The following is a 19649-nucleotide window of genomic DNA, read 5'->3' on the forward strand; positions in this document are numbered from 1 at the left end:
ACATGTTTGGGTGAGAAATAAGGCGTGTCTCTTGGCCGTGTGAGCCACATGGCCTGATCACATGGGTGTGTGTACCCTACACCTAGGAAAAATTTTGAAATTTCGCGAAAAATTCTCTGAGTATCCGATTTAGTCCCGACTTGTTTCTAATGTATGTTTTGGGCCTCGAGAGTTCATATAAGAGACTTTATGAATAATATCTGACATGTATGTTAGATAATATGAAATGCCTATACTTGATTTGTTTAGTTCGGTAATGCTCTGTAACCCTGTGTCGACGACGGATACGAGTTAGGGATGTTATATTTGTAGCAAAAGAATATCTATTTATAATGAAAAAACCTCAAATTCAAACTTATTACAATCATGGGGATAGAACTTAAGTTTGACAAATTGTGAGGCATTAGACATTCTCTTTGCTTCAAATCCGCCTAAGTCAGCCATAAGAAAATAATGCATCAAACGATTGAGATTAGTTCTAATCTACAATAAGAGAGTCAGGGCCAAATCTAGGGGGGCTGGCAGGCCCCGACCCCCTTAAAATGAAAATAATTTTAACTCTTTAAAATTTTAAAAATTTTAAATTAGTAAAAGTAAAATTGTACTTTGGCCCATTAAAAATAATAAAAATTTGATTTAATTTTTAAAAAATTACATTTTTATTATCATAAAAATGACAATTTAATTTTGACCCCTAAATTTTTTTTTCTAAATTTACCCCTAAAGAGAATTCTAACAGATTTAAACTTAAATATTTGCAATTTAATCAAAATTATAGCAATAAACATCAAGGTGTGCCTCGATAGGGTTCTTTTGCACAGCGGGTGACATTACCAACTTGAAAAACACTGCCAATCACAAGCTCACACGTGTTAAAAAGGTTATTTCAAGGAGAGTATTTATAGATTATGAACGCCGCTCCGTCTTAAAAACCCCGAGGGTTTTACTTAGAGACGAACCGGCAAAGAAATATATCAGTCACTGTCCGTTCTCTGCATTCAGTTCCATAGGCAAGGGGTAGGCTTCGAAAAAACCCTTAATTTTTATCCATTTAATCCCTTATTCATTTTTTTTTATTTTGATTATTGACCTGTTCGTTAGACTGTTTCATTTATCGTTACAGGTGTTTACTTTTTCAAAATTTTCTTTAGTATTATATATTTTGTTTTTATATTTCAAATTAATATGTATGATTTGCTTTGGTTTGGTTTTTTGTTTGCTTAAGATCAGTGAAAGATTGGTTTTGGGGGGACAATGTTCGAAAAAGGAAAAAAAATGAGTGTTTCTTAGAAAAGTCTGAATTTTGGGTCTTCCTTTTTGTTCCTTTGGGGGTTTAAAACCAATTAAAAAAGATTAAATCTTGTAAAATATGTTTTTAAATTTTACCTTATAGTATTGGATCACATATTTTGATTATTTTTATGTTAATTTATGGCTCTTTCTTTAGAAGCTATCTTTGTTTAGTACTATATAAGTGATTATTGTAATAAGCCATCTCTTTTCTTCTGCATTTCTTTAGATGTTTTTATAGTTTGTTTAGGTTTTTGCCACTGATATGTTAGTCATGGTTTTGTGTTTTGGTTTGTCATAATATAGTTTATGCTTATACAAATTTTAATACTTTAATAAATTGTATTATATAGATTTTGATAAATTCATTTTTTTGTGTTAGATTTACTAATCGTGTTTGTATATTGTTAAGTCTAGGTATTAGCTTTTATAATTTATCAATTTCGTTTGCTGGTTTTGATCTTTCTTTACTTATTTGTTTACTAGGTTATAGCAATGGCTTTCTTAAGTAAAATTGGAAGTATACTTAGGCAGACCACAAGTATGCATGTCAATGCTGAGTTGTCTGCATCAAGACCGGGCCTATTTCAAGTGTTGAGAAGCATGTCAACATCGCCAAGCTCGAAACTTTTTGTGGGAGGTCTGTTGAACTTTCCACTGTAGCAATCAAGCCATTTTTTAAGTTCCCTGGTTTTCTTCCAGCTTATTGTAATAATTTTTTTAATTGCAGGTATTTCGTTCCAAACAGATGATCAAAGTCTGAGAGAAGCTTTTAGCAAATACGGTGAAGTTATTGATGGTATGTTATGATGAATGAATTCCTTAATTCAACTTGCTAGTGCTGTTATAACCAAACTGCAAAGTCTCAAGATGTTTTAATCTTGTTTTCTACATTTTGTATGACGTATTCACGTATTTTTTTAGTATGGGCTGTGTTGTGTGAACGTTTTAGGTGTCATCCACGAACTGTTCTATGAAATGATTATTTGTTTCTGACTTTGAGTTTGCTTATGTCTTGGTGCTTATGCTATTGATTCGTTAATTGAGATATGTTTATTTGTTTCCAACTTTGAGTTTGCCTATGTCCGGGTGCCTATGCTATCGGTGCACCAATTGATTTCCCTGTTGGTTTTCCAATCATCGATGTTGTTTGCTTTTTACCAGTTTCAACTTTGTAAAACTGCTGATTAATTTTATATTTCTTGTAGCACGAATAATTATGGATCGAGAAACAGGCAGGTCCCGAGGATTTGGCTTTGTCACTTACACCAGTTCTGAGGATGCTTCCAGTGCACTACAGGCCTTGGATGGTCAGGTAATAATATAGAAGTGTATTTGGATTTTGCTGATTCATGTGTTACTTTGATTAATGTTGTTCCAAGTATTGTACCAAAAAAAATGTTTTTACTCTTTGTTTTTCTTTTAAGTATTTATGCGAGACACATATTTAGACATGGGTATGGATGTGACTCTTTCAGGACCATTCAAAAACATATTTTAAAACAAAAAACATAACCATATCTTACACTCACTACTCGGGTCTGAGTAACTAGCCTTTGATTTTGGCAATATGGAAATATCAATTGGTTGCTGCTGGTAAACCTTATAGGATCCTAATATGTTCATACACATGTATGCATATGTGTCAAACACCAGTATTTCAATCAAGAATCAATGAAAAATAGAAACAACACATGTATTGAGTATTTTGTAAAATCAAAACCCAAAATGGTCCACTACCAAAGTGACCCTAAACTTGAAAATAACCTAATAATTTTAAGGCCTAAATTTACCTAACCCTAATTAATCGACCCCATCCAATTGACAGGTTTAGTCTCAACTTGTAACTTTTTGTTACTAAAACAATAGGTAAGAGTGTAACGCGTGGTTTTATCATCTTTTTTGGGAACTTTTGTGGCTGAATTCTTGTTTGCAGGTTCTCCATGGCCGTCAAGTAAGAGTAAACTATGCAAATGAGAGGCCTCCTCGTAACTTTGGAGGTGGAGGTTTTAATAGCGGTTATGGCGGTGGTGGATATGGTGGTGGCGGTGGCGGCTATGGTGGGGGCAGTGGTGGCTATGGAGGTGGTGGTGGGGGCTATGACAGAAATGATGGTTTCTCTTCTGGAAATTATGGAGGTAATGTTGGATATGCTAACACTGGTGGTAGCAGTTATGGAGGTCAAGGAAGTTATGGTGGTGGTAATAACTATGGCACAGGTGGTGTTAGCTATGGTAGTGATTTTGGTCAATCTGGTGTAGATGGCGGGAATTTCAATGTAGGAGGCGGTGATAGCTTTTCAACTGGTGGTTCGACCGGGTATGGAGGTGACTCAATGGGATTTGGTGGTGGTGAAGATGGGTACAAAGGAGGAGCTTATGATGGAAATGATGCCCTGAATGACAACTCAAGAGATGAAGATGAAAGTGGTGACTTTGTCAAAAGGGCATGAAATAAAGGTGTTTGAGCTTTGAGGTATAATTTAATGGCGGATTTCTTTTGGCTTTAGTTTTAGTAATCTTTTTCTCTGAACTAATCTTCTTTATCATTTTAGTTTTGTGTGAATCGTTATCTCTGTAAACCTTGATACTTTTCAGTGTTTATCATGGAGAAAGCTCAATATTGCTTGGAATAATAATTTATGCTCCAAACATTTGCTTTATTTTTCATTTGGCGTGTTGATTTTTGTCTGTGGCCAGATTATTTGTTTGGCTCAACAGATTTGTCCCCCACAGCCTTTTTTTTTAACTACTAATTTTAAAAAATATTAAAAATTTATATTAACTTGTAAAAACTTTAAAAAAATTATATAAACTTTTAAATTTTTTTAATTAATTATAAAAATGAATGTTTTAAAAAAAATTATAAAAATTAATATATAATTATAAAAAGTTATTTATTTGTTCTTTGTTTTGAAAATTAAACTTTTAAAATCAAATTAAACACGTGGCAATAGGTATAATTGAATAATAAAAGTTTAGTTTTATAGTATCTAACCATATAAAAATATAGGTCAAAATTACAGTAATGTACTAAATTATCAATAAAAAGGATAGAGTCCCACTATTATTATTTATTGGTGCAAGATCAAAAATATTTGATTCGACACGAAAATCACTTCAATGATTTGATAATTATTTTCATTATTTAACAATTGGTCTTATGTTATCACTTCATTCTGATTTTAAATTTATTTTCTAAAATAAGAAAGTAACAAATGTTTTTTTATAAATTTATTTTTTATATTTTTTATAATTTTAAGAATTTTTAATTTTATGATTTTTAAATATTTTAATCAATTTATAGGCTTACAAAGATTTTAATATTTTTAAATAAAATTTCACATCTTTTATGATTTTCATAAAATTTTATAATTTTTTATTAGAAAATTGAAAGATTAATTTAGGTTGTCATGTATTGTTATTTAATTAGTCCGTCAGTTGATTTTAATGATTTAATGCAGTCAAAGATAGAAATCATTAACAAAAGAACTTAATTGATTTTTTTATTAATGACAAGTGTTCAATTAAATGCGATTGCGAATTAAGTCAAGGAGGCAAATCGGTTTTTTCTAAAAGCATTTTATATTTATTAAAAATCCTATTACACGTTAAATACAAATTTAGAATATAAATGTGTGTTTAAAATAATATATAATAAATAATAAAATTTATAAATTGAAAGTAATTAATAATAACACGTTAAATATGTATGTTACTAAAATTAGACTAAATTATTTATCATAATGTTTTCATTAATATTGAATTGGTGTCGAGTTAATTTGTGACACAAACTTAATTAAATACATTATTAATACATATAATTGGTGAAAGTAATAGAGTGTGCATAATAAAATAAAATGTTTAAAAATATTAAAATAATGCTTTAGTTGAATGGTAAATAAAATGTTTTATTGATGTAATTGATGTGGTTCAATTCTACCATATAGATATTTTCATTAAGTTTTTGAAGTGAAAAAGATTTAAAAGATTAAAATACCCTCAAATAATATCACTTTTTTATTATAAGAGGATATTTTGATAATTTAATAATTGAGTTGATGATCAACTCAGTAAAACATAAATAATAGTATAAAATAATTAAGCGAAAATAAAATAAAATTAAAAATAAAAAACTAAGAAAAAGGGAGGGAACGTGGGGAAGAGAGAGGAATGAAAAAGTAAGTCTACCTAAATGTTACACACCTACCTCGGTGCAGTAAAATAGATATGGAACTAATTATTGAAACAAAGAAGATGAAAAGTTTTATGCATATCAGACGGTCAAAAACATACTGAATGATGGGCGTCATATCACCGATTATTCACCACGTGTCTGATTCTCCATGCAGGATCACCAAATTCGTTGTAAACCTCACTACAATTACCAGTTTCCCAACTCCTCCATTTTTGTTCAACCCCATCTCTCTTTCAGCTTCGATACACCAAACCTTACGTTCGGATCCAAGCCTCATTTTTCACTCTTCACACCTTACTGATCCTTGAAACTATGGCACTAATTTGATTCACTTTGTCTCCCCTGTCTCAGCTAAAAAAATATCCATTTCGCTTTCGAGCCCTAACTTTTTTTTTTTGACACTTTTTCAAGGATCAAGTTCAACGGCTTCACTACGTTACTGTAAGTCCACTTCTATATTTCTCTAGTAACTATAATGTCTTCGTTTGTTTAACTCATCTCGAGGCACTGAATCTCTGTTAGGGCTGTGGTATTCTAGGGCTAGGCAGTTATGTTATTTGTACTTTCGTTTAATATGAGTGGCAATTGCTTCGATATTTTGTTGTATTGGTTACAGTTTTTAGATTTTTACGTAAATTTTGAGTTTTAGTGTCTGTTTGGTTGCCTAGAAAATGGAGGATGCTGGGGAGTTTTTATTTTGAACAAATTGCATAGTTTAAATTTAACAAAAGTTACGATAGTCCGTTTGTTACTGCTAATTTGTTAGTGTTTATCTCATTAATAGTGGATATACGTTACTATTCATATTTAGTAGTTGCTTTGGCTGCTTTTTGAATGTCCCTTTTCTTTTTATGGTTTTTGGAGTTAGTTGAGCTTTCAAAAAAAAAAAAAAAAGAGTTAGTTGAGCTTGCTATGATAGTCTTTGATGCTTTTGATGTTTGTTTGTTTCTGTTAATGGGTAGCTGCCTTTTCTTTTTATCTTGACTGATGCTCCCTTGGTTTTATTTCTAGCTTTATGCTGTCAGTATCTTTCTTTATTTGGTCTGCCAGACTGCGGTTCTCATATGTACATCTTGATTTAGTGAACTCTGCCTGTAATCAACTTTGACCTATGTGAAGGTTGTTTTTCATGTTGGTCAACGAGGATGCCCCATAAATTGACTAGAAAACAAAGAAACATCGTGCCATTAGATTGCAATAGTGAAAAAATACTAAGCTTTAAATGTTAGGTTGGAGGCAACAACTAGCAACTTAAGATGAATTCAGAGCAAACACTTTTTAGTAGATTTACTGTCAGAATGCTATGCGCTCTTGTCTAGGCTATTCAGGAACAATAGTTTATTTCCACTGTTGTATTTTCTCATTCGGCTTCCTTGGCTGAGTTGAGATACCTTGTAATAAGCTCTGATAATGCAATAAAATGTGGGCTAGCGAATGTCTGAATGGCAGTAAAATTATTTAAGAACTTTATACTTTTAGTAGTTAACTGGGGGACAATTTCAGGCTTCATAAGTTTATGTTGTATTTAAATTTATATTAATTGCAAAAGGAATGAAGGTTTTATACAACCAAGTTTGTGTGATTATTCACATTGGTGGCTGTTCTGTGGATAATCTTGGTTCAGTGAGCTTCTTGTACCTGGTTCATCCTTGCTCCATACAGGAAATACATTTCCGTCCCCTTTTGTCTTAGTAGTTTCATACAAGAAAATGGAAGGCATTAATTATCTTTCTTCTTTTTGCAAAAAAAAAAAGAAAAAAGAAGAAGTGGTTGTATGGTTGAAGAAATTTGAGAATTGTTTTATTGAATAAGTTGTATTTGTAGCGTATTAGTTATTGAATTTATGCCATGCTGCTATTTAATTTGTTTGCTGGATGCCTTTTTTTTTGACATTTTTATACTCATTGCTACGCATTCCCTTACAAAGTGAAGAGAAGAGGTGAATTTGTTGCTTTAACCTTTTTTGCCATGAAGACGCAATATGTTGGTTTTATTCATGCAGGATAAGGTTGAGTTTTGAAACGTGGCAAGTGGAGTGAATATTTCAAATGTACAGGAGCTTAGTTTCTAGTTTCAATTTTATTTAACGAATGATTCCTATGATTGTGTGCTCTGTAATGGAATTCCAGGCATCTGAAAACTTTATCTTAATTCTTATTTCTTGTAGGTAGTAATTTTCTTCTCTCAAAATTGTAGTTGCTGAATATTTTTGGCTTGGATTATCTATGCCTGGCAACAAAGTTGGAGACAGGATCCATAATTTCCTTGGCCAAGAGAGTTTGTCCCGTGGCCAACATCAATCGCAGGTAATTGATAGTACCTGGCCTGGCTTAAATAACAATCTGTGGGTTGGAAACCAGAGACAAGCTGGTGGGCCTCTTGTTTCCAGTTTGAAGAATTTAAGCGTTCATCAGTTAGGTAATAATCAAGGCATATTGATTGTTTTAGTTTCTACTCTCTGCGGTGCCACAACTATTGTACTGAGATCTTAGGCCACGGTTGTTCCATGTTTCTACTGTTCATTTGACATTATTATATTTTCCTTTGGCATTAGCAGAGTCTGACAGAGGACATAGTGGCCAGTCTTCAAGCCTGCAGAACAAGTTGAACTTCACTCAATCAGATCTGAGGCCTGAAATTGCCAGAAGTCAATTGCAAAATCAAGCACCTATTGCAAATGCTTATGCGCAAGGGCACGAGTCTTTCCAGGCAAGGCACAATGAAACGAATTTATTGGGAGTGGAAATGGCGCACAGAGGCTTATCACTTCTTGATTCACCAATAGGAAATTGCCCTAATTTTCATAAAAAAAATTCATTGAGGTTGGAATCTACTGAATCTCCCATAAATTATGATCTTATTGAGGGGCTACAACAATTTAGTGGGAAGCATCCTGGCTTGGTCCAACCTTTGTCAAGTCAGCAATCAGGGATGACTGACATGCAGTTGTTACAGCAACAAGCAATAATGCAAGAATTACAGAAACACCAACTTCCAAAGCCACAGTTGCAGTTACCAGAAGCAAGGCAGTTGAGCTCTGCGAATCAGGTTTCCTCTGTTGTTAAACAGGTATCAGATAGCCTTTCTCCAGCTCTAATCAATGGCGTTCCTGTCCATGATGCTTCAAATTATTCCTGGCATCCTGAGCACATGACACCAAATGCAAATTTTCTGCGGCATGGTGCCTCTCCAGCAGTGCAGGTATCCTCTGGTATGTTTTCCCCTGAGCAAGGTCACATGCGTTTGATGGGTTTGGTTCCTCAACAAGTTGATCAATCATTTTATGGGATTTCTACCAGTGGTGCAAGGGGAAATCCATATCAATATTCTTCTTTTCAAATGGATAAGCCTTTGATGCAGCAGGTGCCAGCCAGTGGTTATTCCTTTCTGGATAATCAGTATGCTATGTTTTCTGATAAAGTGGGCTTGCAAGATGGAACTTCAGTTTCTAGACAGGGTGATCAGGATAATAATGTATTTGGGGCTGCTCAAGGTTTAAATAGCATATTTCATTCAGAAAACTTGCAGCAAATGGTTATCGAGCCAAAAAATGCAGTGATGCAGGAGTCTCCTTGGAGGCAAGAGCATCGCAGTCCTCCAGAAACATCCCTGGAGAAGTCAGCAATTCAGGTCTCCTCTGCGCAGAGTGTGGCTACACTGGATCCAACTGAAGAAAAGATTTTGTTCGGTTCTGATGACAGTATGTGGGATATCTTGGGAAAGAGCACCAACCTAGGTTCAGGGTTGGATGGTACAGACTCTTTAGGGGGATTTCCTTCTGTGCAAAGTGGAAGTTGGAGTGCTCTTATGCAGTCTGCTCTTGCAGAAACATCCAGTAATGATACAAGGGTACGGGAAAAATGGAGTGGTTCAGATATGCATTGTTGTGAACCTCTAAAAGGAAACTTGCCAGCATCAATTGTCAATGATGACAGTAAACAGCAATCGCCTTGGGCTGATAACAACTTGCCTGATGCCTTGTTCCTGAAATCTAATCCTTTAAGTATGGACAATACTGATGTCCCAGAGAATAATGTCAGCCAAAATCCTGCAAGCATGCAAAGAGACATCAAAGCTTTTGGCCATTCTGTAAGATCCAATAATGCTGAACATCAAAACCATTCATTGTTGCATCAGGTGCAGGCTGTTCGAAACATAGAGGTTGATCCAAGTAATAGGAGTATTAAAAGATTCAAAGGTCCACCTGCAGACTCTAGTTTGGATTCTCAGCAGGTAAGTTCCCCAGGTGCAGAACAATTATCTTATGGATCCAATAGTCTGATGAGAGATGGCCTCGTTAATAATCCTTCAGTTCCTTCTGGAGACTCTAAACTGCTAAGCTCTTTATCAAACATTGGAGATAATCATGAGACACAGTTATCTGCTAATACACTGGCATTTCTTCAGGATAATTCCCAGCATTTCTCCAATTCTAATAATTCAGCTGCTAACATCAGGGGTGAACACTCTCAGATCAGTCTCCAGATGGTTCTGTCCTGGTTTGATCAGTATGGGGCAATTAAAAATGGGAAAATGTTCCCCATACATGATGCCCAGAAAACTGCCTTGAATGGTACGGAAAAAGCATTCATTGGTGTTCGGTCTTCTGACAGTTTGCATGTTCATTCAAGTGAGCAGCTAAATGCTGCTGCTGATGCTAATCCACTAGATAAAGCCCAGCAAAGCTCAAAGTTTATGCCAGTAGCAACTGAGTATATCTCCCCTCACTCACAGCCACCTGATGTTGCAAGTCAGAATTTGGACACTGTGAGAGCAATGAAGCGCAAAATTATGACATTTGAGTTTTTACCGTGGCATAGAGAAGTGACACAGGGTTCTCAAAGGCCTCAAAACATCAGGTGAGTGGAGTAAATATGCCATTTCTTGCATTGCTTTTAACATTTTAGATTTCAATGATCCAAAGTGCTAAAATATTCCAAATGATAATTTGCAAAAATGCAAAAAATCAGTCTTTCTTCTCTTACTATTGTCACCTTTTTCATCTTTTTGAATTATCTATCACAGTGTGGCAGAAGTGGAATGGGCTCATGCAGCAAATCGATTGAATGAGAAGGTGCATTCAGTGTCAACTTTATTTGAATGTTTGTTATTCCTTATTAAAACTCTGAAAGTTCTCAGCTTACAAACATGGTCCTAATTGCAGGTTGAGAATGAACCTGAAATGATTGAAGATTGGCCACCAGTGCCTGGATCAAAAAGAAGGCTTGTTTTGACAACGCAGCTTTTGCAGCAACTAATTCGTGCTCCTCCAAGAGTAGTTCTTTCTGCAGATGCCAGCAAAAACTATGAGACTCTGGCCTATTTTGTTGCCAGATCAGTCTTAGGAGATGCATGCAGCACAGCATATATACCTGAAAGTGACACAGCTGTACCTCCTCACAGTGGAAGCATGTAAGTACATTCTTGGAATCCTTGACCCTGCTTTTTCTGGCTCTCATCTGGGGATCAATATTGTTAGCATACTATCTTACTATTTTCTTTTTCCTTTAAGCCTCCCTGAAAAGCTTAGAGAGCAGCGAAACCAATCCATCTTAAAGGCTGCAGAAGAGTTTATCGTCAGAGCGAAGATGTTGGAAAATGGTTTACAAAGGTAACTTCGCATTGATTTTTACCAATACCTTTATGTATAGCATCTCATTTAGTATATGAATCTTGAAATTCAACATTTAGATTCAGTTTGACTATTTTGTTCTCTCTTGGGTGCGAAGGTGTCATATATCGGTTAATTTATTGGCATGACTAACGAGTTTGATTTGGCTTTTAACTGGGCAAAATCAATCAGAAGGGTATACTTCTCAGATACCCATGGATAGTATTAATTTCCTTTCTGTTCTTAATAGTTTACCTGCACGAACTTACTAATCCTTTGGAGGATGCAAACTGCTCTCAAGTTGCATTTTGGTATTTTATGTGAGCTTTGGGAAAAGGGTATTCTATTCCGGTGCATTGTTTAATATATTTTGAAGGAGATTTTTGCTTTGATTTGCTTCATTGTTATTATTACTTTTGCTCGCTTTTACATACAAAGTAAATATGAAGATTAGAAATTGATTGCCTGAATTCAGTATATTACTGGATTCAATCATGACTGGCCTTCTCATGTCTTATCAATTCAGATTTTGATATTGGTTGGATGATTTGCTTTATGTAAGAAGATTGATTTTGCTCGGGGGTAATTTTCTTGGATTATGTTATGTCTAATGTTGTCAAGTTTATGCTAGACTGCACCTGTAAGTTCTTGTTGCCAATGGTATTCCCTTCTAATATTTGCTCTCTATTCAAGCAGTCTGGTCAAGAGAGCCTCAATCTTGGACTTAAGACTGGAATGTCAGGATCAAGAGAAGGTTTCAGTCATCACTCGTTTTGCCAAGTTCCATAGCCGGGGGCAAGCAGAAGGGATTGGAACATCATCGTTCCCAAATTTTGTTGCGAAAGTTAACAGATTCTTCGGGCAAAGATACGTTCTTGCAGTACCTATGCCTAGGAATCTCCCTGATAGGGTACAGTGTCTTTCACTCTGATCATTAATTACTGATTTCCCCTTTTTAGGGGGTCAACTACCGTTATTATCCCACCTCCTGCTTCTCTTCTATGCTCCAATTTCTTTTGCTCGTAATTGAAGCACACAAATGAAAATGTAGGATCAGAAGCACATAGGGATGTTCCCACATTGTAGGCCATTGATGCAAGTCAATCCCTAGGAAATTAGTCTTCTTGCTGATCATATTAAGCATTTTGATTTCCCACGGTTGTATGTATGATCATGCATGCGCGCGTGCATGCATTTGTATGGTGTATCGAATGAGCTGGAATCAAAGAACAATCTTCTTCACCGAAAGAAACGCATGCCACCCCGCCTACAAAACTGATCTTGCTGATATTATATGCGTGTGCAATGAGTTCAAGAGAACTATTGAATGATCCGAAATCCGTAACCTCAAATGAGCTTGGAATTTGATTCATATTTAAAAAAATAACCTTGTTCTACCATCATAACTCATTAGAGAAATTTAATATATACTAAAGATCCGAAAATATCTGATCTGATCTGAACCAAAACCATTTATCTAGTACATATTTGAAGGGACCTTGTAGCTACTCCTTCACTACTCAAATAAGAGTTTTTCGTGGCTAGAAACTGAACTTTGAGGCTCATAATTTCTAGGGGTTTGAGCTTTTCTGATGTTGGAATACAGGATAATGATTTTAATAGTTTTAGACATAACTTGCATTACGGCTAAAGAACGAATAGATCTGTCAAAGAGTAAATATACCTCATAGCACGTATTAGCAACCATGTCCCCTATTATATTCAAGATGTGCTTCTAACACATATATTTAAAAAAACTTACTTTAGAAGATTATACATGATACTTATGTATTACTATGATCCGAACACGAGTTGGAGATTGATGTTCTAGGGAAAATGCATATGTTTGAGCAGGGGCATGCCTGTGGCGAAATGGTTCTTTCAGGTCATATCTGAGAAACTATGAATATTATATTTCCATATTTGATGTGGGGAAGTGTTGACCATGTTCCACAGACGCAAAATGAAGTCTGGTGGCACTTGACAAACAATGTCCATGACGAATAATTCCTCCAGGGCCTATTAGCTTCTTTAGATTCAATTTAAGAGAGAGAAACATGAATTTCCTCGCCAACCACCGCAATTATTTCATCCACCCTATCAGTGAAAAACAAAAGATAGATAATCAAAACTTCTGAACCAATTCGCTAGTCAATCTAACCACAACCTATCTTGTTCACAAGTTTAACCACAATCTATGCTGCTTGGACTTATGAGCAAGTGCTGGATAAGGGTATGAGTACGAACATGTATGTTCAACTTTATTTAACTTTTTCATGTATTTAGAATATAGAGGATCATTTTCCTGTATGTGTTAAATACAGATGCTTAAAGTAGTGTGTTCAAGTGGAGAGTGTATGCAAGAATAACAATGGAAAATTTACTCTCAAATTCAATAATTTACCTATGAACATCTATGTTCACCTCTGCAAGCCAGGTTGTAATATACACCTGCAAAACGAACTATAACTATTAGCATCCATGGTAGCTTTAATACTTAATTATGGATGAGATTTAATAATCAACATTTAACCCTATACAAGGGCATTGAAATATGATCTTCCAATGACTCATAAAATGCATGAAAACTCTTCAAAGAAGCAAATATATATACAAGGGCATTGAAATACGATCTTCCAATGACTCATAAAACGCATGAAAACTCTTCAAAGAAGTAAATATACATGTGTCCAGCGCCTACACTTGAACCTGAGTAACGTGGGCATTGTGTGCTAACCTTTAGTGTCTACAAAAGTGAATTCAGATACTCCTAATTGATATTGGAATGTAGTTTCTCTACCACTATCCAATCATAACTAATACAAATGCAATTTAATTGATTCTATGGCAGAAGCACATATATGATCTAATCTGAGAACCCCCTTATTAAATCCCAAGTTCTGGATTAAGGATTTTGATCCATAATGTTATACATATATATATTGCTCTTCATTTTTCTTTAAGGAAATCTGTGTCCAAAACCAGTGTTTTCCGCATATCTAGACATAAGCATATGGATGTCCCTCAAAATACAGGATTTAGAAAAAATGAATATATCTATGCTAGACACATACCCATATCAGACACACCTGAATCCAAATAATATATTATCAGTGTATTTAACATCTCAATGTTTTTGCAAATTCACTTGTGCATACCCAAAAAAGGGTAGATCAGAAACTTCAAATTTGTTGTGTCATCATATAGTTAATTCAGGCCTAGAAATGTAGACACCGATTCATTTTATGGTAGTGCCTTATAACTCTAGACTAGGGTTTTAAAGTTGGATACATGCATGTACCCAAGACGGGTATGTTCTTTTCCTTTTAAATTTTTTTTCATGTATTTTGGTGTTTTTGGAGTATTACATCCCCATACTTATGTCATAATATGTTGGACATGAATACTTCAAGCAAAATGAAGAGTGAGAACAACATAACCTCCAGCAACTGTTGAAAATTACAATGCCCCTAATTTGCTACGAGATGCAGAAGCAATTATGCCAAATGCAAAATCTACAAGAAAGGAACATCGATAATTTAGCTAGGTTCATGAAGATAGACACTGATCTATTTGGGATGTTTCTGCAAGAAGATTCTACTGCCATGTTTCATTATGGACTGGGTTACTCAGACAGGAGTGAGTGTGGAAGGGGTATGGAGCATGTTCAATTAAATTCTTGAAAGGTCATATGCTATACACATGCCCCAAAATGCGTTGGACATGAGTACTTAAAAAAGTGAAGAGTAATAGCACCTGCAAGATTTCGTGGTCTGGCTGGTGGTTGCCTCGTAAAGTTGGCACATCAGATTTCCGATCCCTCAATCGTGGACAGAGTGGTTCAAAAGTTACGTCGGAAAATAAGTTGCATGCTTTGAGATCACCAAATTCTCCAGGATAAAGCTCTTCAGACCAGCAGAACTGATTGCCTTGTGAAACTTCACAACTAATGGACAGAAACTCCGATACAAGCAATCGCTGCAAAAAATGAGGGAATGAGAGGAATAAAGGATAGAAACATTAACAAAGAAACTCATGTTACACGGACTTTGAAAATGAGTGTCCAATATGAGTATCTGTTCAACCCAGGTATGTCAAATTACTTTCTAAATTTTTCTTGTATTTGGAAGATCTTCAAAATATCAATTTTCGTGCTCATGCTTGAATATTTGGATATCGGTAGTAGGTACACTAAAAAAATTGAAGACTCAGAACAACAAATAGAAACATATTCCATAAAACATATCAACTATGTTGCTTAACGCTTCATTTTTGTTGTTGTTCTACTGTGTCTAATACATATGTCCAACACATGGATATGAAATACGACTTCGAAGTATCCCCGAAATACATGAAAAAACTTTGAAAATATTTATCACACCCCTGCCAATGGCATACCCCTAATCCAACACTCATAGCCAAGTCCGAGTAATATAATAGATCTGTTGTGTGGTATAACACTTAAAGAACATTCCGTTTACCTTCAAACTTAGTTCCAACTTAAACATCCGAATGAGCTCTTCAGCTAATTTTTCTGGGGATCATTCAAAGAACATAATCAACCAAATGAAATGCATATAAACTCGTGCACATAATATCGCATAGTGTCTTAGATTATCAATTTAACCTGCAATTTCACTAACAAAATTCATTGTGTATGGCTCTGAATGATTCTAGTAATATTGTATAAACAACTAGCTACAACAAATTTACAAATCTAAGATTGTTAGGGTCAATGTTATTCGGATGCTAGCATGAGTGATGGATGCAGAGATGAGTGCCGTATATGGATTTGTATCCTTTCAATTATTATTATTTGGAGAGTCAAATCCCATTCTGATGTCTAAATGTGCTTCAGACACAAATTTCAAACATAGTTACTTCAGAAAAATGAAGAATCTAAGTATCATAGGTTGGGGTCTTTTGATTTCTTGATACCTTTTACCGTTGTTTGAAAACTTGGTCAAAATTTGATTCAAGAATTAATTCCTAAAAATAATATGCAGAACCTTTTGCCGTGATGAGTAGAAAAGGATGAAAAAGGATGATCCAGTCTATGTTACTTAGACCTGGTTGTTAGTGTCAGCTATGGATATGTGTCCAACAAGCGAGTGTTCATATTTATTTTAAAGATTTTCATATCTTTGGAAGATCCTTGGAAGATCATGTACCTATTCACATTTCTGGATATGCATACAAGTATTTTAAGAAAAATGAAAAAACAGAACAACGTAGGTCTTAATTTTTTGAATCTTTGCATGTTAAATAATCCCACAACTCCCTAAAAGCTATATCGCAGTTCAGATTAAAGGCTTACCAAATGAAGATATCGACCAAAATCCAAAGACAGCAACCCCACCACAATCACCGGTGTCATTAACATCCTCGCTTGAGCTTGAAAAGTGTACAAGTGAACTACTATTGCCTCCTTTGAGATAACATCTCATGGATTGACTAGCATTCACCATGTTCACAACAACCGCCACCTGTTGATAACTTACTAACATGAAAAACAAATATTTCAAATTCACTAATAGAGAACGACCATAAAGGCATTTCGATAGATAATCTAATAAAAGATCAATCAGTATGGTTGATTGAGAATTATATTTAATAAACCGACACGGTCAAGAAACCTTCAAAACCCAAACATCTAGTTAATGGAACTGATACAATAATGAAGTTCGAGTGCAGTTTAGCATAGATGCATATAACCATGCGTGTCTGATGGAGCCTATAGATATTATCATGATTTATCAAATCCAAGCCAATATAAGAAAGTTTAGACATACATATATTACTGTGAGATGCACTTGCAATGTCATAAGCTATATTACTAGATTCGGATGTAAGTGTTGGATATGGAGATGTATCCAACCCACGTATGTTCAATTTTTGTCAAGATTCTCAGGTCTTTGAAAATTCTTTTCAAGATCATACTTCTCTACCTATATCAGGATAGACTTCGAATACATATACTTTAAGAAAAATGAAACTTTGGAAGTTAATAACACCAATTATCATGAGTAAAAAGTACATACCATGTCCTTGTAAGATGATAAAAGTTTGCTGCCATGAAACTCCTGAAAGAAATATTCATTTAGTACAATTATATATGAGAAAAGATATTTTACATGAAATTTAAAAGAGACTAACATCTTGCATGTTCGAAATTCATCCTTTTTGTAAAAAAATAAGCCTTGCAGTTATACAATTTGATCTTTCTCTTAAAATTTCATCTATTTGTATTATTAAAAAACTAGCATGGCTGACAAAATGCAAAAACCCTAGAAAGGGATAAATTTTAATAGAAAGATCAGTTTACTTTTTGATCCAGCATATAAGGATTAATTTGCCCATCTTTTAAGTAGAGGGGTAAAACGGAATCAGACTCCTAATTCAGGAGCCTCTCCAGGGTACTTTTACAGCTAATATTCCCAAGTACTTTCAAGGACATTTTCATTTTTCATTAAAAATGAAACATCCATTAACATAATTTAACTGAAAAAGGAAACGAAAGAGCGAAAGAATGAAACTCAGATGAAATGAATAGCATACTTGCTGCTTAAATAACTTCAAAGAAGCTTTTTTTCGAATATCTGGCATATCCTTTAGAGCTCCCAACTCCATCAAAGGCATGTATCTGAAATCAAAATGATGAATAAACTAATATTTAACAACAAAAAGAGATAGACAATCGATGATTTCGGAAAACAAAATATGGGTTTTATTCACTTTTGAGATAAATAGACGTTGACGAGTGAAGTGGCGTGAGTTCTAGCGGAAGAGGAAGAAGAAAGCCATTGTTGGCGGTAAGACGCTATTTTCGACCACTGGTTCCTCATGTTTCGTTGCGCAGCTGGTCTCCATAGCCTTTCCGAAGACGATGATAGTGGGAACGGGGAAGACCTTGAGCTTAAGCTTTGTGGTTTAGGCTCAGGAGTTCCCATCTTTACAGTCGAGGTTTCAGTTTCCGTGACGGTGCCGCCATAGTTGCAAAGTTGAGCCTTCTTATATCATTTGCTTATAATTTAGGCCCATATTAACATAGATCGGTCTATTTGGACCCACCTTAACATCAATTGGCTGGGCCTTACGTCTCGGTAACGGGTTTAATATGTGTATAAAATTATTTAGAATATAATATATTTGTCTTCAAATATATTACATGCATAGTGGAAGATAAATATTAATGTTAAACAAATAAAAATATGTAATATGAGATTATAAATATATTTATTCTATGTCTAAACCTTACACTAATATATGATGTGAGTAATTTAATAAAACTTGACATATTTTTAAACATAATTGGAAATATTTAATAAATAAATATAAATATAAATTATTTATTTTTTAATCGTAAATAATATTAACATTAAATTTTTTTAAATAGCAACCACATTAATTGTTTCTTAAATATATTTACAGATTTTTTAACGTTCATAATGTTTTAGAAGATACAATTAAAAGTAATATAGATTTTAATTATGGGTTGTGGTGTGATGACTGTTCACCCCATATTTAATCACGAGATTAATAGTTTAATCCCTGGTATGACGTAATCTAATAGACACTAAATATATAATCTAAATCAAACTAAAAAGCAAAATTAATGTAAAATTTAAAAAATACCTATATACGTAATATATCTAAAGTTATTTTTTAAATGCAAATATATCCGAAGTTATGTTATGTTAGGGAATGTTTTAATTGAACACGCAAATTTATCATACGTAATATATCTAAAGTTATTTTTTAAAAGCAAACATTAATGTAAAATTAAAAAAAATTCAACCGATTGTTAATTATAAATATATTTTAAAATCAACCCATTATTTAAAATAATATATCATTAAAAATATTACAATGTATTTATCAAAATGTGAAAAAATTGTTTTAAGATACATCATTAATTTTTTTAAGTGTGACTTTATAATTTACGTTTTTTAATTTATCATTAAATTAAAATTAATATGTATAAAGTGATTATTTATCATTAAATACAGTTTTAATTCAATAATACTTAATAATTATTTTTATTTAAAAATTATGTTCAGTACTTAACATTAGACGCATATTAATTTTTTAAATAACTGTGGGTATAATATTATAACCTTTTATTAAAATGTGGATAACTTTTTAAAATATGTCATTAAAATAAAAATAAAATCTAATATTTACTATTTACAAAACAATAATATAAATATGTTCACGTGTTATAAAAAGGGTATGACAAGTGTCAATTAAATAAGTTGTTCACATCAACTGATCAGCATAGAATTTAAGAATTTGTAATATATAATATACTAGTTTACATACTCGTACAATGTACAGATTAAGCGTACGATATACACATTAGACAGAAATAAATTTACTATTCATAACACAATAATATAAAATTGATATCATATACTTTTAAATTTTTTAGAAATTATATTTTAATATGTATATTTTATTCATTTTAAGATATGATATCAATGGAATTAATTAATATATGATAGTTTCTAACATTTTATAATTTTAACTTGTATCCAATTAATCGAGGAGA

The 19649-nt window shown here is 33.7% G+C and overlaps 3 protein-coding genes across 6 annotated transcripts; 2 read left to right on the forward strand and 1 right to left on the reverse strand.

Moving 5' to 3' along the window:
- Nucleotides 1-860: 860 nt before the first annotated feature.
- LOC105802073 (glycine-rich RNA-binding protein 2, mitochondrial) lies at nucleotides 861-3959 on the forward strand. The gene is made up of 5 exons (XM_012633506.2): nucleotides 861-1017; nucleotides 1777-1930; nucleotides 2021-2089; nucleotides 2499-2605; nucleotides 3227-3959. Exons 2-5 carry the CDS (start codon nucleotides 1786-1788, stop codon nucleotides 3740-3742), a joined length of 837 nt encoding a protein of 278 aa, XP_012488960.1. The 5' UTR covers nucleotides 861-1017; nucleotides 1777-1785; the 3' UTR covers nucleotides 3743-3959.
- Nucleotides 3960-5675: 1716 nt separating this feature from the next.
- LOC105802070 (uncharacterized) lies at nucleotides 5676-12550 on the forward strand. Of its 4 annotated transcripts, none has more exons than XM_012633500.2 (7): nucleotides 5676-5928; nucleotides 7655-7905; nucleotides 8045-10346; nucleotides 10513-10561; nucleotides 10652-10899; nucleotides 11000-11098; nucleotides 11795-12550. In XM_012633500.2, exons 2-7 carry the CDS (start codon nucleotides 7713-7715, stop codon nucleotides 12027-12029), a joined length of 3126 nt encoding a protein of 1041 aa, XP_012488954.1. In that variant the 5' UTR covers nucleotides 5676-5928; nucleotides 7655-7712; the 3' UTR covers nucleotides 12030-12550. The 4 variants fall into 4 exon arrangements, with proteins under 4 accessions (XP_012488954.1, XP_052479133.1, XP_052479135.1 ...); XM_052623173.1 differs by having other exon boundaries at nucleotides 7659-7905; XM_052623175.1 differs by having other exon boundaries at nucleotides 7684-7905.
- Nucleotides 12551-12709: 159 nt separating this feature from the next.
- On the reverse strand, nucleotides 12710-18103 carry LOC105802072 (uncharacterized). Its single transcript, XM_012633505.2, has 8 exons — nucleotides 17834-18103; nucleotides 17657-17741; nucleotides 17140-17181; nucleotides 16416-16584; nucleotides 15580-15632; nucleotides 14855-15076; nucleotides 13503-13549; nucleotides 12710-13195 (listed from the first exon to the last, which is right to left on the reverse strand). The coding sequence occupies exons 1-8, from the start codon at nucleotides 18046-18048 to the stop codon at nucleotides 13141-13143; spliced, it is 888 nt and encodes a 295-aa protein (XP_012488959.1). The 5' UTR covers nucleotides 18049-18103; the 3' UTR covers nucleotides 12710-13140.
- Nucleotides 18104-19649: the final 1546 nt, after the last annotated feature.

Source organism: Gossypium raimondii, chromosome 11, assembly GCF_025698545.1.
Source record: "Gossypium raimondii isolate GPD5lz chromosome 11, ASM2569854v1, whole genome shotgun sequence".
In the NCBI taxonomy this organism is placed as follows: Eukaryota; Viridiplantae; Streptophyta; class Magnoliopsida; order Malvales; family Malvaceae; genus Gossypium; species Gossypium raimondii.